The 25,128-nt window shown below is 52.8% G+C and overlaps 2 gene segments (V, D, J or C); both read right to left on the reverse strand.

Moving 5' to 3' along the window:
- Positions 1-13,475: 13,475 nt before the first annotated feature.
- Positions 13,476-14,051, reverse strand: LOC123347529. The segment is given in 2 exon segments: positions 13,476-13,912; positions 14,006-14,051. Coding segments are annotated over 2 exon segments (483 nt in total).
- An 8,942-nt stretch (positions 14,052-22,993) lies between these two features.
- On the reverse strand, positions 22,994-23,642 carry LOC123348064. The segment is given in 2 exon segments: positions 22,994-23,322; positions 23,551-23,642. Coding segments are annotated over 2 exon segments (375 nt in total).
- Between the last annotated feature and the right edge of the window lie 1,486 nt (positions 23,643-25,128).

A 25,128-nucleotide genomic window follows, 5' to 3' on the forward strand; every position in this document is an offset into this window, starting at 1 on the left:
CGTACGGGCTGGTATGGAGGACTGGTAAGAAAAGGTGCAGTAGCTACCAGCAAGAAAATGGAGCATTCCCTCCCTCTCTGACTCCTCCTCCTGGCTCCAGAAATATTGAGGGTCTGGGGGCCTGGCTCCATGAATGTTAGGGGCTAGATCTCCCACCTGGCCCCACCTGCTGCCCCCCCACACCTCCCCTGAGTGTGTCCTGGCCCCCCTTTGCTGCCCCCATGCACCTCCCTGGATCCGGCCATGGCTGGAGCCGTGTCTCTCCCCTGAAGCTCCATGCTGCCTGCCTGCATTAACTGCCACTGCAGGGTCCTTCTGCGCCCCCTCCACTACTACCAGGGCAGGCTGCCCTTCCCCCTCAGACCCTTTCATTTGCCAATGGGACCCTCCACCAGTACAGCCACCCCCCCCCCCGCCTGCAGTCACCACTCTTGCCCCACGCTGGACAAGGAGCAGCCCCATTCCCCACCCTCAGTGAGGCTACAGTGAGGGTCCACAGCAGGGGAGGTGGTACACATATGCTGGCAGCCCCCCCCCATCATGGCACCCACCACAGGGGAGGTGAGGGGGATTCCTGGACCTGAGAGGGGCCCTAGGAGCATGTGCAGTGACAGTGTGGGGGGTGAGTGTGCTGCCAGGAGGGAGAAGGGGGTCCCTACCCCAGAGCTCACTGCTGCTGGCAGGGGGAGGGCTGGGGGGAGTCCTCCTCTCTGGCTCCAGTCCCAGGGCAGCCTGCCTGCACCCCAAACTCATCCCCAGCACTGCCCCACCCCAGAGCCCACACCCCCATCCAGAGCCCTCATCTCCCCGCACCCCAACACTCTGTCCTAGCCCTGAGCCTCTCCAACACCCCAAACCCCTCATCTCCAGCCCCAGCCAGAGCCCTCATCCCCATGCACCCTAACCCTCTGCTTCAGCCCTGAGTCCCCTCCCACGCCCCAAACTCCTCATCCCCAGCCACACCCCAAATCCACCCCCAGCCTCACCCCACAGCCCTCACCCCTGCACCACCTCCCTCTGCACCCCTTCTTATCTCCGAACTCCCTCCCAGAACCTGAGCCCCCTCCCTCCGCACTCCCTCCCAGAGCCTGCACCCTGCACCCCTCCTGCACCGTAGTCCCCTTCCCCAGCCCAGGGCCTGCACTCCAGACCTCCTCCCCCACCCAAACTCCCTCCCAGAGCCTTGGGCAGGTGGGGGGGTGGAGTTGGAGGGGCAGAGTTTGGGCAGGGGCAGGTTCTGGGCACCACCACAATTTCTACAAACCTACCACCCCTGCTGGCAAGAGCTGGTGCACCATACCAGGGTGGACCGGCTTCCTGAGGCAGCAATTTGAAGGGCTGGAGCCCAGGGTCCTTTAAATTGCCACCAGAGCCTCACTGCCAGAGCCCTGGGGTAGCAGCGGCGGGGCTTGGGTGGCAATTTAAAGGGCCCAGGGCTCCTGCTGCGGCTACCGCCCCGGGCCCTTTAAATTGCCTGCTTTAAATCGCCCCCGAACCCCAGAGCTCCCAGACACCTCTGCAGCTGGAAGCTCAGGGGGTGATTTAAAGGGTTTGTGGCTCCCACAGCTTAGCCCTGGGCCCTTTAAATCCTGATTTAAAGGGCCTGGGGATTTAAAGGTCCCACCTCCTCCATGTTATATCCTTGGGGGCAGCCGGTTTAGGAAGAAATCACTTGAGGCCAGAGAGCAGACAGCTAACAAAACTACCATTTTATTTACAGATACAGAGCTCACCCAACTGGCCAAAGCTGGCTGGGCTATCCCCTAATAATCTAACTCAGTTGCCATAGGAATAAAAACCATGACAACCAAATACACAACACTCTAGTGGAGGCCACCCTCTTCCGGTGGAGGCGACGCCCCTCCTCCAGACTCTGGAGTACCAGCAAGTGCTTTAAGTTATTTTCACCCCTGGAGACTGAGCTCTGAAACCTGAGGACTGATTTGTTTTTCACTCTGGTTGTAGAAGCAATTCCTGTGCCCACTCCTGGATTGTTTGTGGAAGTGCTGTCCCGAGCGGCTGCCGGGAGAAGGGCGATTCCGCAGCCTGGGTTTTTGTATGATCACAAACCGGTTTCGTTTCACTGTGTCACTCGCACAGTAATAGCGGGCGGTGTCCTCGGGCTTCAGGCCGGTCAGTTGCAGATACAGCTCACTCTTGGGATTATCCCTGGAGATGGTGAATCGGCCTTTCACTGAATCAAGGTAGAATGTACTCCCACTCCTGCTTATATAAGCGACCCATTCTAGCCCCTTGCCAGGAGCCTGGCGGACCCAGCTCATGTAGGCGCTGCTGAAGGTGAACCCTGAGGCTTTGCACGAGAGGCGGAGAGAGTCTCCGGGCTTTTTCACACCCCCTCCAGACTCCACCAGCTGCACCTGGGACCGGACACCTGGGAATAAAGACAGGCCATTAATATCGGTATAAAAACAGCGGTAACACAATATTCTTCTAACTCTGCGAGTTATTCAGAGGATGTAAATACCTTCCAAAGCTGCTACAGCGAAAATGGACAGGAGCAAAAATCCCATTTTCCCGGGTGCTGGAGGGGAAAGTTCTCAGGGACTGGCCGGTGACTGCACAGACCCAGGGGCTGCGGATTGTGTCTCCGGGTGCAGCCTGGGCAGAGGGAGGCACAGATTTAAACAGGAAATTGTTTCCCTCATTTGCATGTCCCCGCTTTATAAGAGACACACCCTCCTGCTGCCAGTGATCTGTGTGACTTGTCCTAGGGCTCTGGGTGCGGGAGTCAGACTATCCCATCCTGTGTGTCTGTGCAGCGCCGGGCACAGGGTGCTGGGGTCCTCCTGACACTTTCGGACCCCTGGGAGGAATGACCAGCTCCCTGCAGTGACTGTATTTCTTCACCCAGGAACTGAGGGCCTGCCTATTGTGAGGTGATACTGGGGCTGAGGGTGACTCAGCTGTGGAGCCCCGTTCCATGTACATAAGGGCCATGCAATGTCCAGTCATGGGGGGTCAGTATCTGGGGAGGGGTCGTGTCCCAGAGATCCATTGGGCTGGGCCACCCACTGGAGAGGGAAGATTCCCCATGGTGCTGGGACGGATTGGGGACGGAAGCCCCTTTCCCTTCCCGGCAGTGACCGGCTCCATTGAAATGATCCGTAACACTAGGAACGTGATCTGAGCAAGCCTGGCTCGTGCTTTGGGCCGGGTCTGGGGCCCGCCTGTGGGTGCAGGTGGGAGAAGCTGGTGGGGGGAGGGGGTGTCTGAGGGCAGAGTTAAAGTTTTGCAGTGGAGCCTCCCTGACATTAGTGGGCCGAGAGCGGCGTGTCTGGGAGTCTTTCTTTAGGGGAGAGTCGAGGGAGGATCTAGGCTACAGTGAAGGAAGATTATTCTGCAAGTAATATCCGAGTGATCCAGCCTCGGTTGCCCATTCACTGCTGAGCATCATCATCGAGATCATTTACGCAGTTAATTATTAATAAGCAATAAAGTGTTGACAGAAGCTTTCTCCTGGTTGCGTTTAAAGAGCTTGTGTGACATGAACTCTACGTGTTTCTAAACCATTTCCATTGTGTAATATTGAGAGATAACAACAAAAATATTTCCATTCCCACTGACTTTCAGACAAGTATCAGCATTCACGCTGAAACACAGATCTCCAGTCCCATGACCATTCGTGTTCCCTTTCATATCCCCATATTCATTCACACACACTGAAGACAGAGAGAGAGAGAGTTTAGGGGAAAGTTAGATAGTTCTTGTGGTCTTAGCCCACGAAAACTTATGCTCAAATAAATTTGCTAGTCTCTACGCTACCCGCCAGATCGGCAGGTAGTGATCGATCTATCGGAGATCGCCAGAACTCCACCACAGTGAGACACAGAAGCGGAGTCGACAGGGGAGTGGCGGCCCTCGATCCTGGCCGCAAGGATGCAAAGTAAGTGATTCTAAGTCTATCTAAGATATGTCAACTTCAGCTACGCTAGTCTCGTAGTTGAAGTTGCATATCTTAGACTGTATTTAAAATTTATTTTGGTTTAATTTTATAGTTTATATGCTTTTCTCTTGTTATGTTATGTTAATGGGAAGCAATGGTTGTTAAGGTTTGTGCTTCTAAACAGCTAACAAGAATGAAGTTGGTATCACAAGCAAATTAACTCTAAAAAGCTAGTTAAAATTATGTTACTAACTCTTTTACTGAAACAAAGTGTTCAGCAAGGGAAAGCAATATACCTTCTCATGGAAGATTGTAAACATTTATTTTAGCTGTTAAGCATTACATTTAGTATGAAATATTAGTAATGCACCCCAAATAAAAATGTATGTCTATACAACAATTGCAAAAGTATAGCTTGTGTTATAAAAGGCTTCGTCCCTATTACATTGTTCTTACTACATTGTAAACAAAGTTAAAACTGTGTATTAAGTTTGGGTTACTGAAAACAAACAAACAAAAACTTTACTATGTTAACTAACAAAAGTTGTTTAAGTTGCATCCCACAGACCAAAGACGCCAAAAAATATCACACCCTGAAGACACCAGTTCATATCTGTATACAGTGAAGAAACCCCCAAGCATCAAGAAAAGAAAAATGAAGTGTTTTATAAATAAGAGACTGGTCATATACACCTCTATCTACCATATATGGACAATTAAGTTAACAATCAGCTAAAACCCACTAGCTGGACCAGAAAAACTGTCATTTAATTTCCGGACACGTCGGGGTCACCAGTGTTGTCAGAGTGGTACCGGTGTGGTGCTCTGCTCTCTCCAATGTTGATATCACTCAGCTGCGTGCGTGTGTTCCCTCTGTGTGCTGCCCCAGCTCTGCGCAGATAGCTGACACAGCAGATCCAACGAGAACCCCCAATAACCACAGAGTCCAGTAAGATGCAAAGTCACGTCGACTAGGTTTATTGTGACCTCGGACACGGATTGCAGTTCCCCGTAGATTACTTAGTCTACCGGGCATACTACGAGAAAGTGCCTCTTGGCAATGGACCCGGCTCAGTCAGTGGCGGGACTTTCCACTGCCCCCTCGGCCAGACAAAGACACCGCCCCAGGGGTACATTCTTATACACAGATACAAACAAGTTACACATCATACCTGACGTATTGAGGTGCCACCCCTCTACGCAGCAAGGTTCAACCTCTCTACGTATTAAGGTGCTGCCTTTTACCTTGTACATGTTGGTTCAATCAAAACAACTCTATCCATCATTTTACCCTTTTGCCCCTGTCATTGGGATGGGTCGGCCTGTCCTTTTATTATCTATGGAATGTTTCAGAATAGTGTATTCTAGTGCTGTGTTTATACTTCGGTATGCTAGGTGAATATATGTTTATGCAGCATCAGCCCTTTTCTTGCCAGCTTCTGTGAACCGAGCCGGCCTTCAGCTCACAGCCTCACTTTGCTTTTTAGCTAAGTCTTGTCCATTACTTTAGTTCAGGCCTCAGCCTCATACTGGGCCTTTATCAGGGCCTGCACTTACTACAAGAGGATCTGCTCCCTTAACTTTCCCCTTCAATTCCCTTATCAGAACAATTTCCCTTTTATCCTTGATGACAAGGGAGGAAAGGCGTCCCCATGCTGAGCCAGACTCCTCAAAGCTGTGCAGTGCCATCCAGTTCTATTTTGGAGGGGTTTTCATTCAAACTCACCATTCCCGAAATTGTTTTCAGCACAAAAACAGTGAAGTACCTGGAAAATCTCTCCCCGTCTGACACTTGGTTAGGCAGTAGGCAGGAAATGGGGGGAAAGACAGACAGGCCTTCAGCTGTGTCTTTCTATGAAATCGAAAGTCCCTGTGGTTTTCAGAGCTGACCGCAGCTGCAGATGACTTGAGAACCTCCAGCTAAAAGACACACAGAGCTCTGCTGCCGTCATGTGCTCATTAATGCATGTTGCTGTTTCTGTCTTATTCCTCCGCATTGGAGAAGGGTCAGTGTTGTATCGGGAAACAGAGACGAGACAGAGCTGCAGTGAGGCGTCTCTGGATAGTCCCAGACCGCTGCTTTTTATTCTCTTTCTTACAGACTTGTTACTCAGTATTACATGATTGACATCACACAGGTTACTTATTACTATATGATTGATACACCTGTTTACTTCATTCTGATTGGTTAAGGCTGGTTCCCATCACCGGGCCATTGTCTTGAGTGACTAGCATAGCATAGCAGAAAGTGCATACTATACTGTGCTAATGTATGGTTCAGTGAAGGGACAATGTGGCTTGCCAACATTTGTACCTACACTGTACCTACATCTCCCTCTCTATTGTTTTGTTAACTATGACTAATACTTTCGGGGGGGCTCCGGGCTAGTCCATGGACAGCCCTTAATGAAGAGAGAAACAAGTGAAGGGATACACTGGATGCCGCAGCAAAACAGCACGAGTAAGAGTACAGTGAGTCCCCCAAAGGTGACAAGTTGATGCAACCACCCGGTGTTAGGAAGCCATGAGAAGAGCCAATCCCACCATCCCGAGAAGGGGTCTGGATTGTATCTGATTTGATCTGTTAAATTTTTAATTATCTTGAGTTGATTTTCAACTGAATGATGATGATCAGAAATATTAAAGCAACACATATCATTAACCTTTTCACATCCATAATGATGCAGCATAAGTAATTAGCATTTAAGCTGGCTATTAGCGCAAGAAAATAACTTTCTGTAGTCTTATCCGCCTTAGTTTGCTCTAATACATGTTCAGCCTGCCGTGATAAAGCTTTGACCTGCCCCCAAGTTATGGCAGTGTTAGGTGTGCCACGCTTTCGGGCCTTGTCAATCTTGTCCACCCTATCCGTCAGGGTTAGACTGAAGTCCGGAATGGGATTCTTTAGCCCCTGATGCCAGGCCATCTCTCCACGGCTTCACAAAGCGAGCGGGAACCCACACAGGGCCGGTTTCAGTTGACACTGCTGCGTAGCCCCGGCCCCAGGTGATGAGTGGCACATGCAGGCTCCACTCTGGTCCTGGCAACTTGCGATATATCACCTTCGGCGCCGGAAGGGGCTCGATCTGTCTATAATGGCGCTGGGCTCTAGATAAAAACTGATTATTAAACAAAGTTAAATTCAAATGATTCAGAGTAAACAAGACACGAGCCAGCCATTCTTCCTTATCTGGCAAGGATAGGGGCACTCCTCCTTTTTGTTTTTGTTTAGTAAGGGCCTCCTTTAGGGTGCGGTTAGCCTGCTCAACAATGGCCTGACCCCGGGAATTATAAGGAATGCCGAATTTGTGGAGAATGCCCCACCGGGCACAAAATGCGGCCATGGCGGAGGAACAGTAAGCAGGACCATTGTCGGTTTTTAACTCAGTGGGGCTGCCCATTACCGCAAAACTGCGAATCAAGTGATTACAAACATGTTTGGTAGCCTCCCCTTTTTGGGCAGTTACCCAAGTGTAACCAGAAAATGTGTCGACGACAACGTGCAGGTATTTCCAAGGGGAGAAAGGGGGAAAAAGGGTGACATCCATCTGCCAAAGTTGATTGGCTCCGAGACCACGGGGATTTACCCCTATGGGAGGACCCTGTGGGTTAAGGGTACATTGAGGGCATTGTTGAACAATACCTCGAGCATCAGATAGAGGGATCTGAAATTGTTTAGCCAATGCCTTGGCATTTTGATGGTGTAGGGCATGACTTTCTATAGGGGTACAAGGGAACGCCCTGAGTTGGGCATCCGCCTGGGCATTGCCTTCTGTCAACATGCCAGGGAAAGGTTGGTGGCTTCGAATATGAGCAATAAAAAACTGATCGGTACGGGAATGAATGAGATGTTGCAATGCTAAAAACAAAGCTAGCAAATTTTTATCTAGCGCTGGTGATACATAGCTACCACTAATATTTGAAACAACATTGGCTACATATAAACTGTCAGTGATAATATTAAACGGTTGCATAGAAAAACAATTAAAGGCTAAAATTACTGCAGCCAGCTCAGCACGCTGGGCGGAGCTTTGGGGTAGGGTAAACAGAGAACACCAGTGGGTAGTAGATGGGTCACGCCAAGAGAGAACCCCACGGTGTGGACTTCCATCCATAAATACTGTAAGCACATCTGTAAATACTGTAAGCACAACTAATTTCTTAAGGGCTATTAATTTTTCCTGAGGGAGTGGCCATTGCTCAACCCACACTGGGACGTGGGTTTTCCATTCCAGTGGGAGGGCAGTGTGTGAGGAGCATTGACGTGTCATGGCACCACTAGGGAGGCTCCCAGCTGAGACAATAGGTCTCGCCCCCAGAGATTAATGTCAATTGGCAAAATGCACGGACGAATTTTTGCAACCTCTCGCCCGTCCTCACTATCCCATACTGAGAGCCAATTGGTGCTTTGTCGAGAAGATTGTGGGCCTCCCACTCCCCAAACAGAGGGGGAAACTTCGGAAGGCCAGGAAGGGTCCCAATGCTTTTGTGCAACTACTGAAACATCCGCTCCAGTGTCTAGCAACCCATAGAGCTCCTTACCGTTGATGATATACTTACGGGTCGGTTTGTGGGTTCGGATGTGTTGTAATACCGCAGCAATCTGTGGATGAAAAAGGAGACCTTGCTCCAGATTAACGCGAGTAGAACCAAATCCGCCGCCACGACTCGCTTGGCTGGGTCCGGCCGGCGCTGTGTAAGGTAAGATTAGCAGTTGAGCCCAAGAGTCCCCCGCCTTTAATTTGAGGGGAAGGTGACTCCAAATTTGAACATAAATAACTCCGGTGTAATCAGAATCGATAACTCCGGGCACAATCATAATAGACTGACTACTGGCAGAAGAACAAGGCAAAATTAACCCAAATGTGTCTGGGGGAAGCGGACCAGAAAGCTGCGTAGGCATGAGGAGTACGTCACCAGGGAGAGGGGATTGCATATCTACTGCATTAATAAGATCCAAACCAGCACTGCCTTTAATGGCTGGTCGAGCAGCTGTGGCAGGCAAAGCTCCCTCCTTTAAACCGGGGCTGGAGGGGGGCCCGGTCGAAAGTTTCCCGAATTATCTGGGGTTGAGGAGCGACATTGATTAGCCCAATGATATCCTTTATTACATTTTGGGCACTTTTTAGAAGGACGGCCCCCGGTGGTGTTAGTTCCGCCCTTATGAGCACCACCTCCTGGGGCCCGGCACTCCTTTTTGAAGTGTCCAGGTCGCTGGCAGTTAAAGCAGTTACCTGTAGGTTTGTTACCTTGACGGATTGCTCCCGCCAACAGTGCCATAGCGTGGGTCTGAGTGCCCACTTCGGCACATGCCTGCAACATGTCAGCGAGTGTGTAATTAGGGCGGTGAATGATAGTTTGGAGAATTTTCCGACAGTCAGCATTGGACTGCTCATACGCTAAGCGTAAAAGGAGTTCCGTCTGAGCGTCCGGATTGTCAATTTGGCGTTGAACAGCCTCCTTGAGGCGATCAACGAAATGATGATAAGGTTCAGTAGCTTGTTGTTTAACATTTGTGAATGATCGAAGGGGCTTGCCAGAGGCTGGAACGCGCCAAAAGGCTCTCTGAATGCACATTGCCGTGCGGTGAAAAGATTCCATGGGCAATATAGATTGTTGCTCCATGGTGGCAAAAGCTCCTGTCCCATATATTTGCTCAGCAGTATTCTGCGCGTTACCGAGTGCTAGGGCTGCCAACCTAAACTCATTATCCCATACCACGTACTGTGCAGGGGAAAGGATCATACGAAATAGATGTTTCCAGTCCTCCGGGATCATAGTATAACTATTAGCGATCCCTTCTATCATACCCTGCACATAAGTGGAACGCAGCCCAGACTCACGTACCGCTTTGTTAAGCTTCCGAAGAATTGAATACGGGAGGGTGGAGTGCCGAGCTACCACCTCACCTGCCTCATTGGGAGGGTCATAAGACAGGGGAAACATCAAAGGGATTTCTCCCTCCCATTCTTCCAATAAGGGGTCCTGCCCGCTCGCCCGTGCCGCCGCAAGGGCGGCACAGACAGCACCCTGATGAAGGGACTTCTGCCCCAGGGTGTCCACCACTGGTGTAGAAGTTTTTGGTGCTAAAAAAGGGGCTGGTGGGAGCACTCGGGGATAGGCGGGAGGTGCCTCTACCGAGAGCAAGGGAGGTGCGGAGGGGGACGCCTCTTTTCGTAATCTCCCCACCGCAGCTGAACAGTGCTGCCACAACAGAATATGTTGGATCTCGGGTCGAGGTTCCCTAAACAATGCCTCTCCGATCTTTATCCAATCGGAGTGATCTAGGGAGCCTCGGTTCGAGTACCATGGGCACTTGTACTCAATCACTCGGAGCAATTCCTCCAAGTGCCGTAACGATACTGCAGTACACCCGTCCTGTTTGATAAGCTTCAATAACTCTTTTGCATGATCTTTTTGCTCAATGGATAAATCCCCCCCCATTACTCACGAGGGAGCGCGTTGCGCTGAGGTGCACCAAGGCTAAGCCAGCCGATGAGTCGGGGGTCCTGTGTCTGGATCACGTCGGGGTCACCAGATGTTGTATCGGGAAACAGAGACGAGACAGAGCTGCAGTGAGGCGTCTCTGGATAGTCCCAGACCGCTGCTTTTTATTCTCTTTCTTACAGACTTGTTACTCAGTATTACATGATTGACATCACACAGGTTACTTATTACTATATGATTGATACACCTGATTACTTCATTCTGATTGGTTAAGGCTGGTTCCCATCACCGGGCCATTGTCTTGAGTGACTAGCATAGCATAGCAGAAAGTGCATACTATACTGTGCTAATGTATGGTTCAGTGAAGGGACAATGTGGCTTGCCAACATTTGTACCTACACTGTACCTACAGGTCAGTGCTCCAGAGATAGGACAGAAGGCCAGGCCGAGGTTCAGCCAATGATTCACTCGCACTATGAGGCTTAGGTGGGGCTCGTTAGGTGCACACGACACGCCCTGCTACTGGCCCCACTACAAAGCAGCAGATTTCATTTCACACACAGAGAATTGTCAATGTGCTGGCGAGGGAGTCAATAATCCTCCCCCAGGGTTCAGTATCTCGCTGATGGCCACTAAGGTTTCAGCTTCTCCATTGACTTCAGTGGGAGAAAGACGGAGCCCCGCTCTGGACCCCCGGGGATATTCACAGAGCTGCTCCTCCCTGCTCCGCTGAACCGCACCCTGGGAATCTGCTCCCTGCGCTCTCCGGGGGCAGATGGGGCCAGCAGAGCCTCTCCCCCGCCCCCCCCCCGGCAGCTGGGTGGGGAGTCGACAAGGGGAGATAATTGTGTGTTTGTTCTCATGGCTGCCGAGCCCGAGCGCCACCCCAGTGAGTCCAGCTGTAACAGGAAGAGTTGAGGAAGGGTGAAGGAATGTTCCTGAGGCCTCTCCCTTCACTTCTTGGCTGACCGACAGAAAAACTGGGAGAGCAGGTGCCGGGTGGCAGAGCTCCTGGGCTGGATTCCCGGCCCGGAGGCGCTGATAGAGGGCGCGGCTTTGGGTGACAGACAGTTTAAATTCACGGGTGCCAGTAACTCGCCATAGAATTGGGATGAAGCCAGCAGCTAACCAGGCAGGGAGAACGCGGTGCTGGCAGCTGCTGCTCTGTGCCACTCAGGCAGGGAACCGGGTTCCCCGCGACGCTGGTTTTAGGGCGGGCTCGGATAGGTTTCCCTCACTGTGTGTCTGGCACAGTGGTACACGGAGGTGTCTCCGGGCTGCAGGCCGGTCAGCTGCAGGAACACGTGGCTTTTGGGGTGTCTCTGCTGATGCTGAGGCGGTTTCTGAGCGCATCGCTGTAAGCAGTATTTCCGGTGTGCCAGATAACTCCGACCCATTCCAGCCCTTTCCCCGCTGGCTGGCGGGCCCAGTGCACCCCCTCGCTAGTGAGAGAGAATCCGGACACGGTGCAGGTCAGTCTGAGGGTCTCTTCGGCCTTCTTGACTCCCCCTCCGGACTCCACCAGGCTGACCTGGGAATAGACACCTGCAGAGGGAGATAAAGGGGGAATATTGCAGCGATTCCCGGAGGCGCAGTTATTAGGGAACACGCGGTACCGGGCACCCAGCGGCAGCGCAGATCCCGCCCGCGGGGAGCAGCAGGAGGAGGCGATGGCCAGGCCGGGGGTCATGTCTGCGGCTGGCGGCTCGGTCCCCAGGCGGGATGGGAAGCTGAAGCCCGGCGCTGGCTCTGAGCGGGGTGAGCGGCCGGGACTGGGCTATGAACAGGGCCCCGGGGAGCTCATTTGCATGGGCCGGGGCCGGGGGTGGGGACAATATAACGGGGGACCCAGGAGGTGTGTGACGCAGCGTCGCGTTGTTAAGTCTCCTGGCAGGTGGATTCCAGAGTCCCGCTGTGACACGGAATGTTCCCTTCTGCTCTTTCTTCTGCCCGCCGGAGATTTGCAACCAGGAAACAATTGGAAGGAGAGAATCTATCTATCCCCATATCCCCATACACCCCCCCCATCTATCTATCTATCCCCATCCACCCCCTCTATCTGTCTATTTTATGCTGACGCCCAATACAGTAGCATCTTTGAGACTTTCCAACTGAGAATGATAAGGAAGTCTCCGAAATCTTAACAGAGTCCCTAGCTCGTGTCCCTGCCTCCTGGGATTTTATTTCTTTATGTGGAGCAATTATGTGATTTGTTTGTTTCATGGGTTTTTTAATTATGTTTATAGTGTATGTATCTTTCTGTGTCTCTCTTTCTCACTCTTTACTTATTTGGTATTTCAGGTTTTCAGTTCAAGCGAGCCTGTTCTGAATATTATCCTCCGTATGGTGGAAAAATCTTTTCAAAGGCGCTCCTAACGCCCTTAGGCATATTTGAGCTTGGAAGACTGATTAGTTTATTTCACTGTAGGCATCACACTCAAAATCTCCTCTCTCCGAGGATGTGGGAATCTTTTCCCTTTATTTCGAATACCTGTGTTAAAAGAGTGAATCCACTATCCTCTCCTTTTCCTCCTTAAACCCCACAAATACCAATCAGAGAATTATTTCTTGATGAAGGGATTTAAAAAAAAACTGAGAAGGGGCCTTGGAAGGCTCTTTCAGAATTATGCTAATGGAAAAGGTATGTCCCAATCCAGGAAGTCGTCTGGAAACTCTCATCCCAGGAGTTTGGGTAAGGAGCTGAACTCTTGCTTGGGTGAGTAAACCAACCTCTCACTGATCCGGGGTGATAAGAAACATTCCCCTTCGGGCAGCTAATTTGACAGGTGCCGACTATATTGCTGCTTCCTATAGAGGAGCTAGTCAGGTCTCTGTTGAGCTAAGAGACGGGGCTAACTGGGCTCTGGCTGATTCTTGAGGCTGGTACTTGTTAGGATCCATGTTCCTAATGGCTGCTCAGAGAGAGCGGTGATTAGTGCAGGGTGAGGGAGGGTAATTCTGTGGGGAAGGGAATTTAAACATGGAGGCTGGTATAGATGTGATCCATACAGACAATATTCTGAGTGTCTGAGATACTGAGCTCTCGTGTTTTAGCTCCCTCAGCCCTTTGCGCGCCTGGGTTAACACTCCCTTTCTGAGTGTTTGTTCTGAATAAATGTCCTGGTCAGGCAACGCCGCGGATTTTCTCGCGCAGCTGCTGCTCTCTGCGGCTCACACGGGAAGGCTGGTTCTCTGCACCGTTAGTTTTAGGCCGGGCTCGGATAGGTTTTCCCTCAGTGTGTGTCTGTTTCTGGCGTCTCGCACAGTAATAGCGGGCGGTGTCCTCGGGCTTCAGGCCGGTCATTTGCAGATACAGCTCACTCTTGGGATTATCCCGGGAGATGGTGAATCGGCCTTTGACGGAATCACGGTACTGAATATTACCTCCATCGTACCTTACAAAAGCGACCCATTCTAGCCCCTTGCCAGGAGCCTGCCGGACCCAGTCCATCCTGGAGCCGCTGAAGTCGAACCCGGAGGCTTTGCAGGAGAGGCGGAGAGAGTCTCCGGGCTTTTTCACATCCCCTCCGGACTCCACCAGCTGCACCTGGGACCGGACGCCTGGGAATAAAGACAGGCCATTAATATCGGTATAAAAACAGCGGTAACACAATATTCTTCTCACTCTGCCCGTTATTCAGAGGAGGAAAATACCTTCCAAAGCGGCTACAGCGAAAATAACAAGGAGCAAAAATCCCATTTTCCCTGGTGCTGGAGGGGAAAGTTCTCAGGGACTGGCTGGTCACTGCACAGACCCAGGGGCTGCGGATTGTGTCTCCGGGTGCAGCCTGGGCAGAGGGAGGCACAGATTTAAACAGGAAACTGTCTCCCTCATTTGCATGTCCCCGCTTTATAAGAGACACACACTCCTGCTCAGGGGCGGCTCTAGGATTTGCGCCGCCCCAAGCACAGCGACATGCCGCAGGGGGCGCTCTGGCGGTCGCCGATCCCGCGGCTCCCGTGGACCTCCCACAGGCATGCCTGGGGATGCTCCACCGGAGCCGCGGGACCAGCGAACACTCTGCAGGCACGTCTGCGGGAGGTCCCCCAGAGCCGCCCTCCGCCCTCCCGCGACCCCGCCCCAAGCGCGCGCTGGGGTCTGGAGCCGGCCTGCTGCGGCTGCCAGGGATCTGAGTGACTCGCCCCAGGGCTCCGGGTGCGGGAGTCAGACTGTCCCGGCCTGTGTGTCTGTGCAGCGCCGGTCACAGGGCGCTGGGCTCCTCCTGACTCTTTCGGACCCCTGGGAGGAATGACCAGCTCCCTGCAGTGACTGTATTTCCTCACCCGGGAAGTGAGGGCCTGGCTATTGTGAGGTGTTATTGGGGATTCAGGGGGGACTCAGCTCTGGAGCCCCGTTCCAGGCGCACAAGGGCCATGCAACGTCCGGTCGGGGGGGGGGGGGGTCAGTGTCTGGGGAGGGGTCGTGTCCCAGGGATCCACTGGGCTTGGCCACCCGCTAGAGAGGGAAGATTCCCCATGGCGCGGGGGGGATTGGGGACGGAAGCCCCTTTCCCTTCCCGGCAGTGACCGGCTCCATTGAAATGATCCATGACACTAGGAACGTGATCGGAGCAAGCCTGGCTCGTGCTTTGGGCCGGGTCTGGGGCCCGCCTGTGGGTGCAGGTGGGAGAAGCTGGGGCGGGGGGGAGTCTGAGGGCAGAGTTAAGGTTTCGCCGTGGAGCCTCCCTGACATTAGTGGGCCGAGAGCGGCGTGTCTGGGAGTTTTTCTGTAGAGGGAGTCGAGGGAGGATTCAGGCTACAGTGAAGGAAGATGATTCTGCGCAGCTGATGTTTATATTCGTGTTTCTATTCCTGTTCCCAGTCACCCGCCACTTCCCATTTACACTTGGGTTGTAAACTCGGTGGGACTGAGAGAGGTTTTATGGTCTGTGTTTGTACCGTGCCTAGGACTATGGGAGCCTAGACTGTAATTGGGAACATAAGAAGGGCCAGACTGGGTCAGACGAAAGGTCCATCCAGCCCAGTGTCCTGTCTCCGACAGTGGCCAGTGCCAGGTGCCCCAGAGGGAGTGAACAGAACAGGCACTAGGACAGGGGTGGGCAAACTACATCCCGTGGGCTGGATCCAGCCACCCAGTAGTGGATTTACCATAGAGCCACAGGTTCGGCCATCGCGGCTCCAGGCAAATGGGGGCTGCAGGACGAGGGATGTGCTGGCTGCAGCTTCACCCAGCCCCCATTGGCCTGGAGCAGCAAACCACAGCCAGTGGGAGCTGCAATCGGCCAAACCTGTGGATGCGGCAAGTAAACAAACCGGCCTGGCCTGCCGGGGGCTTACCCTGGTGGACCACGTGCTGAAGGTTACCGAACCCTGAGATAGGGGAAAGGGGGGTCCAGCATGAGGGTCTCCTTGGCAGCAGCTGGGGCTCCCCTGTTAAGCAGGCCCATCAAACCCTCACCCTGACAAGCCCCACCTCCCCTGCATCTTTACCACCCAGATGAGCCCCCCGACACCCTCCCCACTGACCCCCAACCACCTACACCTAGACCCCCACCCAAATGAACCCTGTAGATAAATCTCTGTATTAAGCATCTTCACATAAGTTTCACTTGACTTTCTATTATGCCTCTTTGTATAACCGGGTATTAAGCTATTTTCATACAACTTTATATCAAGTCCTTTGCTATAGGAACTTTGTATCAGATCCCTATGTAGAAAAACTTATAGAAAACTTAGTGCTAAGCCCTGGTGTCATGTTATAGCCCCTAAGGATAGTTAAAGTAGAAGAAAAATGACTTTTTGCTGGGAGTAGAATAAGATTCCCCCTCCCCACACTCCCTTAATCAATTGCCGTGTTGAATGAATGAGGTGTGAATGAGCAGGGCGAGGAAGGCGGCACCTCCAGACATCTGGTTGGAGAGGGGATGGAAGCCAGCCCCAGGGACAGGGGCGGCTCTAGGCACCAGCAAAACAAGCTGGTGCCTAGGGCTGCAATATCTAGGGGGCGTCCCCTGCGGCCGGGGGGGGGGGGCGGCAGGCTGGGCCGGCGGACCTGCCGCAGTCATGCCTGCGGGAGGTCCACCGGAGCCCCGGGACGACTGGACCTGCCGCAGGCATGACTGCGGAGGGAGCACTCGTCCCGCGGCTCGGCTGGACCTCCCGCAGGCATGACTGCGGCAGCTCAAGCGGAGCTGCCGGACCCGCGAACCGTCCGCAGCCGCGGGAGGTCCAGCCGAGCCACGCGGGACCAGCGGACCCTCCGCAGTCATGCCCGCGGGAGGTCCGCTGCTCCCGCGGCTCCGGGGCGCCTCCCGCGCATGACTGCTTGGGGCGGCCAAAAACGTAGAGCCGCCCCTGCCCAGGGACAGTCAAACTTGTCACGTGGGCTCACTAAAGACGAGCAGACATATTGATGGCCTCAGGCGGGCGGGGGGGGTTGAGAATCAAGCATCTTCTTTTGGAATCACCTTCTTTGAACAGTATTGGGACAACGCCCAGAAGGAAGCAGCACAAAGGACCAAGGGACACAAAAATTTTGAATCTGGTGCAGATTTGCATGACAGGGAAGCTGCTATAAATGTGTCAAGTATCAGAGGGGGAGCCATGTTAGTCTGGATCTGTAAAAGCAGCAAAGAGTCCTGTGGCACCTTATAGACTAACAGACGTTTGGGAGCATGAGCTTTCGTGGGTGAATACTGTGACAAAGTTCCTCCTCTACCTTGGTGGGTCCTGCACTTATTGGCAGATTTGCTCACCTCAGTGATCTTCCCCACAGTCTGGGTCAACACTTCCTGTGTCTGAACAGGAGTTGGGAGGTTTGGGGGGAACCTGGGCCCACCCTCTACTCCGGGTTCCAGCCCACGGCCCTGTGGATTGCAGCTGTCTATAGTGCCTCCTGGAACAGCTGCATGACAGCTACAACTCCCTGGGCTACTTCCCCATGCAGGGCCAGCTCCAGACCCCAGGGCGACAAGTGCGCGCTTGGGGCAGTGTCCTGCGGGAGGGCGGGAGGCAGCTCCGGTGGCACGCCTGCGGGAGGTCCACAGGAGCCGCGGGATGCCGCAGGACCGGCGAAAGCCAGAGCGCCCCCGCGGTGTGCTGCCGTGCTTGGGGCAGCGGAAATCCTAGAGCCGCCCCTGGGGAGATGTCATGATACGGTATTAGACCCTGAGAGAATAGAAGCATGTTCACAGTAATCTAAAGCACTGAATGGATCCATGCTGTGACATATAGCCCAGGACTGATTACACCCTTGGGTGACAAAAATACTCAGCTCTGTAACCGAGATTTGGGAAAGAATGGCGAGCTTTAATGTCCCCTTTTCCAAGGTGGATAAACTGAGGCACAGAGAAGGAAACTGATTTGCCCGAGGTCTGTTGGCTGTTAGGAGAAAATCCAGGTTCCCCGAGACCCAGCCAGTCCCGTGTTCTAGTAACCACACTATGCTGCCCAAAACCTATTAAAATACCATTCCAATACTCGTTAGAGGACAGGGACTTCAAGCTGGGTCACCCTTGATCCCAGAAGAGTGCCCTGAACAGCGGGCTCTCCAGCCATTCTCATCCACACTCAGTCTTGCTCTCTCGTCACAAAGACTCTTTGTATTCGGTGACAAGTAGAACTTCAACCGCAGCTCTATGGAGATGAGCCCCCGGAAAACCTTCTAGCCCAGTGCCTGGGCGCTCTCCTGGGAGGTAAAAAATCTGCCTTGAACTCCAGTCTGTGACAGGCGGAGTGGGGCGGAGTCAGGGTGCTTAACTCGCGGCTGTAATTTCCGTTGGGAGCCAGGTACCTCTAGGCAGGCGTTATAATAAGGAGCCTCAGACCCTCATGTGACGCGTACCCCAGGGCTCCCGAGCTTATTGACACAGCCAGTGCCCCAGTGGGGCGGGTCTGGGGTTTAAATGTTGTCTGAGTCTTTCCCCAGCTTTGCAAACCCTGAGCGCCCCAACCAGCCAGCTCCAGAGCGTGGCTCAGACAGTGCTCGGTTTTTGTCCTAGGTCGCTGGCTGTGTGTCTCACACAATAATACCGGGCAGTGTCCTCCGCTCTCAGGCCGCTGATTTGCAAATGCACCAGGCTATTGGCGTTGTCTCTGGAGATGGTGAATCGCCCTTTCACGGAATCAGCGTAGTAGGCGCTCCCCTGAGCAGCAGCTCTGGCCAGCCACTCCAGCCTCCCTCCCAGGCGCCAGACGGATCCAATCCATGAGATAACTGCTGAAGGGGAACCCGGAGGCTTTGCAGGAGAGGTGGAGAGAGTCTCCGGGCTTTTTCACATCCCCTCCGGACTCCACCAGCTGCACCTGAGGCCTGGCCTCTGCAAATACAGATTTGTTTAGACCCCTGATTCTATCAAACCCAGGAACCCGGAGGGGAGGACGCTTTGTACTTTAATAGTTACCTGGGAGAACTGACAGAGTGAGAATTAAGTTCAGCCAAAATCTCATCTTCCTGGGTTTTGTGTAAGAAATTCCGAGGGGAGGAGTGAAAGTGAGAATGTGGGAAAACCCGCGTCTTCTTCTGGGAGGAGCTGCGGGGCCTGAGACGTGTCAGGATTTAAACAGAGTGATTAGCTCTGGATTTGCATAGACACCCCTTCATATAAGAGAGAGGTTCCTCTGGCTAAGTACCGTGAGCAGGGAAGGGGGGATAGATAGATAGATAGATAGATAGATAGATAGATAGATAAATAGGGTGTAGGGGATAGATAGATGGGGTGTGGAAGTTTGAGAACCACTGAATTAATCCCTCTGAAGCCTCAGGGAATGTAGGGGAGAGGGGGGGCGGGCAGTCGGGGGGCAGGAAGTGGGTGGGGGTCGGATAGGGGGCAGGGCCAGTCTGTTTGGGAGGCACAGCCTTCCCTACCCTAAAGCTCATTCAGCAGTTTGAGGCTTGCAGAAGAGCCAAGCTGTTCGCTTCTCCATTAGGGCTCCCGTCCCTTTCACTTCTCAAATGCCAAGTTATAGTCTATATGTAATTTCAGTGCCAAAGGGAGATTCATGTCAGGGGAGGGGAGCTTCATTTAAAATTAGCCACTGGGGGGAGGGATCACATGAGAAGAGCAATATCCTGCCCAACCCTACCAAGGGAGACCCCCCTCCCCTGCATTCCCCGAGGCTCCAGAGGGGTTAATTCAATGGTTCTCAAACTTTTGTACTGGTGACCCCTTTCACATAGCAAACCTCTGAGTGCGACCACCCTCAACCCCTTATAAATTGAAAACACTTTTTTATATATTTAACACTATTATAAATGCTGGAGGCAAAGCAGGGTTTGAGGTGGAGGCTGACAGCTCGGGATCTCCAGTAATAACCTCGTAAACCCCAGTTTGAGAACCCCTGGGTTAATTTAATTTTAGCACTCTGTGTCCATTCACATGCATGTGCTATTTTGAGTATTTCAGTTTTCACAACATAGGCTCATCCCAGATTCTGGAACAAACTCAAATGCTCAGTTTGTGGAGTATGTACATAAGCTATACTAAGAACGAACCCGCAGTAACCGTCTTCAGTTTGTGAGGGACCCCATGGAGCCAGTCTCTGGGAAACAGCTAAATACATGGAGGTTAAGTCCATTAATGGCCGTTAGTCAGGATGGGTAAGGAATGGTGTCCCTAGCCTCTGTTTGTCAAAGGGTGGAGATGGATGGCAGGAGAGAGATCACTTGATCATTACCTGTTAGGTTCACTCCCTCTGGGACACTTGGCATTGGCCATTGTTGGTAGATAGGATACTGGGCAGGATGGCCTTTGGTTTGACCCAGTATGGCTGTTCTTGTGTTCTAACCTAAATGAACCCAAAGTTATGGAAGCAGATATGAGTGAAGGAAGCCAGCAGAGTATCAGAAACCTGGAAAAATCTCTGATTGGATGGGCTCAGGCGTTTGGTCACAAGCTGAGGTGGTTCAAAAGTTTTGGATTTTTTTAAGCAGAATTTTTTTATTGTTTCTTTAAACAATCAAACACAGCAAGCAGCAAATATTTGGCCACACACGTCTGAAACCCCAAATCATGTTCAGGTTTTGGCAGAGTAATTTCAGCTTTTCAATTAAAAAAACCACAACAAATTTTGAAGGAAAGCAGACATTGTCCGTGATTTTTTTCTGCTTTTTAAACCCTCCTAGTTTTCAATCCAAAAAAAGCTTTGATGGAAAATATTTGTCCAACCCTTTTAATGAGCTTTAGTGCCTTTTAGCACTAGCTGATGCTGAGAACCAGTGATACCTTGTAAAGAAGTTTTCTCAAAACTGGGTTTGTGCTGAGATGCGGAAGGTTTATTTTTCCCAGAGCCGCCTGTGGGGGGGAGCAAGTGGGGAAATTTGCCCTGTGTCCTGCAGCGGCCCCCATGAGAATATAGTATTGAAATTTTTTTATGGAAGGGGCCCCTGAAATTGCTTTGCCCCAGGCCCCCTGAATCGTCTGGGTGGCCCTGGTTGATGGTGGGAATTTGCAGCTTAGAGGCCGCCGGTGCAGTGCCTGGGTATGATGGGGATAACGGCTCCCTCCTCTCCCGGAGTCTCAGCGCATTCGCCGGAACAGCCGCAGCTGTGGCCGGCGGGGCCTGAGCCCTGCCCCGCTCAGAGCCGCGCGGTGAGGGGGCGGGGCTCAGGGGCCCCGGCGGAGACTCGGCACTTGATGCGCTGAGGCTCCAGGAGCTGGGCGAGGCAGGAGCCTCCGCTGTTCTCTTGGGGGCCCCTGCGGAGCCCGGGGCCGGGGCAAATTGCCCCCTTTGCCCCCCCCCTCTGGGCGGCCCTGGTGTGGAAGAGCTGATTGGAGGTCAAAGGAGAGAAAACTCGGTCTCCGCCTGGGGCAGGGTGCTGTTTACACCTGTTGGGACTCCAGCTGCCAGCCTAGCGTGCTCAGGAACCCAATCCGACAGTGTCCTGCAGGGATCGACAGGGATCTGTGCTGACTTCTCTCTCATGAGAGCAGGATCGGGGCCTCGGGTGGCGGAGAGAGTCCCGGACCCGGGTCACACGTACTAGGTGTAGCTGAGAAACACCTTTGGGGGCAGCTCCTCAGACGGTGGGAATGGTCGGAGCTGAAGTCAATGTCAATTCACAGCGGCTGAGGACCGGCCGCTGCTTTTCTCTGGTCTTTCTTCAGAGCGATCAGAGCTGCAAAGAGGGGGAGGGGGGTCCCAAACCCAAGCGCCTTTAAGTGCAGCCCTGCTAGCAAAGGAGCCTCCAGTAACTCGTGCGGATTATTGTCTAGCTGCGGTAAAACAACAAACAGAAAAACATCCCCAGCAGTGAGTGTAATTCACAGCTGCTTGGATGCAAACCCCGCTAGTGCTGGGGAAGAGGAGAGAGGGATTTGGGAGCTGAACTGTCCGGGTGAGGTTTTTTCGTGGCTCTGGGACAGACTGAGTGGCGCCCTCAGACCCCATTGTCCTAATTCCTCCACCCACCCACCCACCCACAATCTTCCCTTTTGATCTGTAGGATATTTCCCGACCCCAGACATGTGAGGCATTCGCTACAGGAGCAGGTCACTGGAAGGAGGGTGCTGATGGGAAAGCGGGGACTGGGGGGGGGGGGGGTCAGGGGACGTTCCTTCCAATTAAGGTGAAAGGGAAAGACACCAGGAGCCTTTTACCGAAAGGAGGGAGAAGCGGGAGGAAGAAACACTGGTGGGTTTTAGACTTTAAGGAGTGAAACTCTCTGATCTCGCTTCCAGTCTGGGTGGGAAGTGAAGTTCTGCGCTGAAAGAAGAGCAAATGCAAAAGAGATTCCCCTTTAACAAGACAAGTTGCCCCCAGTAAACCGAGTGACGAATACAAGCCCCGTCTTTCTTTTGAGTCCAAGCGATGCCCTTGGAATGAGGTTACAGAGCCATCAGAAGCCGTTACTGAGCAGAGTGGAAAACAACGCAAATTAGGTGATGTGCAAACATGTGTAAAAGCCAAAGAAAAAGGGTGTGTGTGCTCAAAAATTGTTTTGCTTGGGGCGACAAAAACGCTAGAGCCGGCCCTGCTTCTCTGCCATCCTATCCTGTGTTCGGTAGAGATTTATGTATTTATAGCACAATCACTATATGCACTGTAGGGGATTTTGCATTTCTGATCCTTGGTGCCACCTGAGTTATTGTTAATTATTGTACCCTGCTGTCATTATGAGCCACTCGGAGACCCCTCTTCCACTTCCTCAATTTCCTGTTCTTTGTTTCCTGGGTGTTAGTAGAGCATCCGATCTGAACACCACGTGTTATTATTTTGTTACTATTATTATCATCAACATCTTCATCCTCCTCAGCAGCTCGATTCAAATAAGTGCTCCTGAAAACTTTCCAGGTCAACCACATTTTCTATATTTCTCTTTCCCATCCGGTGGGGAAGGCCTGGATTTGTTTGTGTGTTTCCCCGAAAAGCCCTTGGAAGATCCAGAATCCTTCATTTTGATGGACAAGCGCTGCTAGCACTTTTGTAAATGTTGCCATCAGGGCGTTGGTGCGTGTCACTAGGCTCACGATCCTCCTGTTCGTGGCATCACCTTGGTCCAAATATACATAAGAAGTTCGCTCAGATTCCGTACCCGCCTCCTCTTTGCATTTTCTTTCCACTTACATGGAGTGTTATGGGGAAGGGGGAGAGGAGAATCTCAGCTCTTTCCGTTCAAATTGTGAAAATTAAGTGGTCAGAATCCGCTTCCCCTTTTTGTGCCAGTCCCTGCTCTGCTCTGTGTCACTGTGTGTCTCTGGCGCAGTAATAGGTGGCGGTGTCCGCAGCTGTCAGCGAGCGGAGCTGCAGGGAGAACTGGTTCTTGGAAGTGTCTTGTGTGATGGTCGTTCGGCTCTGCAGAGCGCTGGCGTAGTTAGTGTACCACTGACTCGAACTGTAGTAAATGCGTCCCACCCATTCCAGCCCTTTCCCCGCGGGCTGCCGGACCCAGTGCCAGGCCGCGCTGGTGCTAGAAACCGAGTCTCCGGAGATGGTACAAGTGAGTGTCAGGGACTCCCCGGGTTTCACCGCTCCCGGGCCCGTTTCCCGCAGCTGCACTTGGGAGAGGACACCTGGGAAGGAAATACAGAAATTAATCAGTGAGCCAGGCTCCTATTCCCTGGGAGTGGGGACCAGGTGAAAATAAAACACCCCGAGACCGCACCTAAGGGAGTGAGGCACCCAACTGCCACTAAATTCCATTGGGTTCCGTGCACCTAATTCCCTTAGGTTCATTTGAACAGCGCCTCTTCTGCAGTCACTGCAGCAGGGAACCCTCCTGACCCCCAATAGACACGTACCTAAAGGGGCCACCAGCATGAACAGGAAAATCAGCAGCAGGTTCATCTTAAGTGAAGGTGCAAACTGTCTCCAGCAGCCAGGCCCGGGCAGTTCTGTGTCTTAGGGGAGACTGAGGCTTCTCCAATCAGGGGTTTGTATTTTAACAGGAACCCTCCGGGGCAGGGATTTGCATGCGAGTTTCACAAGGCGACTATAAGGGATGACCGGGTGTGAGCTCTGTCAGCACATGAGGATCTCTCCCTGGGGTGCGTGTCCCCCTAAGACAGTGAGTTCAGCTCAGAAAATTATGAAGCCTCCTAAGGCGTATGGACGCCCCAACTCAATTTAAATAAACAGCATTTGGTCGTTTAAGACTCGTGAAGGTGTGTGAGATTCTCAGCCACGTATAAGCGCAGGACAGCGCCTTCTTAGCACCGGAGGGATGTTTGGGAACGGGAAATGTAACCTCCTCTCTTGTGGCTTTGGCGGGGATTTCAATAGAGCCCCAGGGAATTGGGAAATGGAGGGTTTAACTCCCTTACAGTATCTCTGATATCCTACCGTGCTCGGTAGAGATTAATGATAGTGCTGGGGGCAGCACTGCATTTACTGTACAGGCATAGCTACATTCCCAGTGAATAGCGGCTTTGTTGAAATCAGTTCCGTTCGGTGGAAGTCTTTGGGCTGATCAGGGCCGGCTCTACTGTTTTTGCCGCCCCTAGCAGCGCGCCGAATTGACGCCAGAGGGCGGGGGCAGTCCGTGTGCCCTTAATGCGGCTCGCGCGTTTCCCCGGCGGTGGCAATTCGGAGGCAGCGTCTGTCTTCAGCCGGAAGACAGAAGCTGCGCCCCTGCCCACAGCGGAACATAGACGCTGCCGCCCAATTGCCGCCCCCGCTGAAACTCGCCTGCCGCCCTACGGGCACGCGGCCTGCCCCCGCCCTCCCGCAGCAACTCGGGGCGCTGCTTGGGGGCCAAAACACAGGGACTGCCGCCCCTTGCAGATTGCCGCCCCAAGCACCGGCCTGGGATGCTGGTGCCTGGAGCCGGCCCTGCGCACAGTAATACCGGGCGGTGTCCTCCGCTTCCAGGCCGGTCACGTGTAGGTAGAAATTGGAGCTGTCCTTGGAGGCTGTGAATCGCCCCTGGATTGTCGGGGAGTAGCTGTTGTCAGACGATGTATAATAGTAGATCAGCCACTCCAGCCCCTTTCCCGGGGCCCGTCGGACCCAGTTCATATAACAGCTGCTGAGACCAAAGCCGCTCACGGGCACAGGTCAGTTTGGTGGATTCTCCGGGCTGGACTGGGTGAGGACCAGCTGTGCCCGGGCCCCTGGAGACAAACAAAGCGGGTTGTTACAGGAAATGTTTAAAAGGAACAGTGACATTAAATAGATACAATCGACGGAAGGAGACAGACAGCTCGGCAGATATTGGTCTAATACATCCCTAGCGTGACTCCATTGGCCTTCCCACGCAGGATGTTGGAGAGGGGATTTTTTCTAACGCACTCACATCATTTAGCAGCACGAGCACTATTGACTTTCTGAGTGTTCCTGGGGAACTTGGCAACTTCTGAAAAGCCCCCTCAGCCCGACAA

This window comes from Mauremys mutica, chromosome 13 (genome assembly GCF_020497125.1).
Source record: "Mauremys mutica isolate MM-2020 ecotype Southern chromosome 13, ASM2049712v1, whole genome shotgun sequence".
NCBI classification, from domain to species: domain Eukaryota; kingdom Metazoa; phylum Chordata; order Testudines; family Geoemydidae; genus Mauremys; species Mauremys mutica.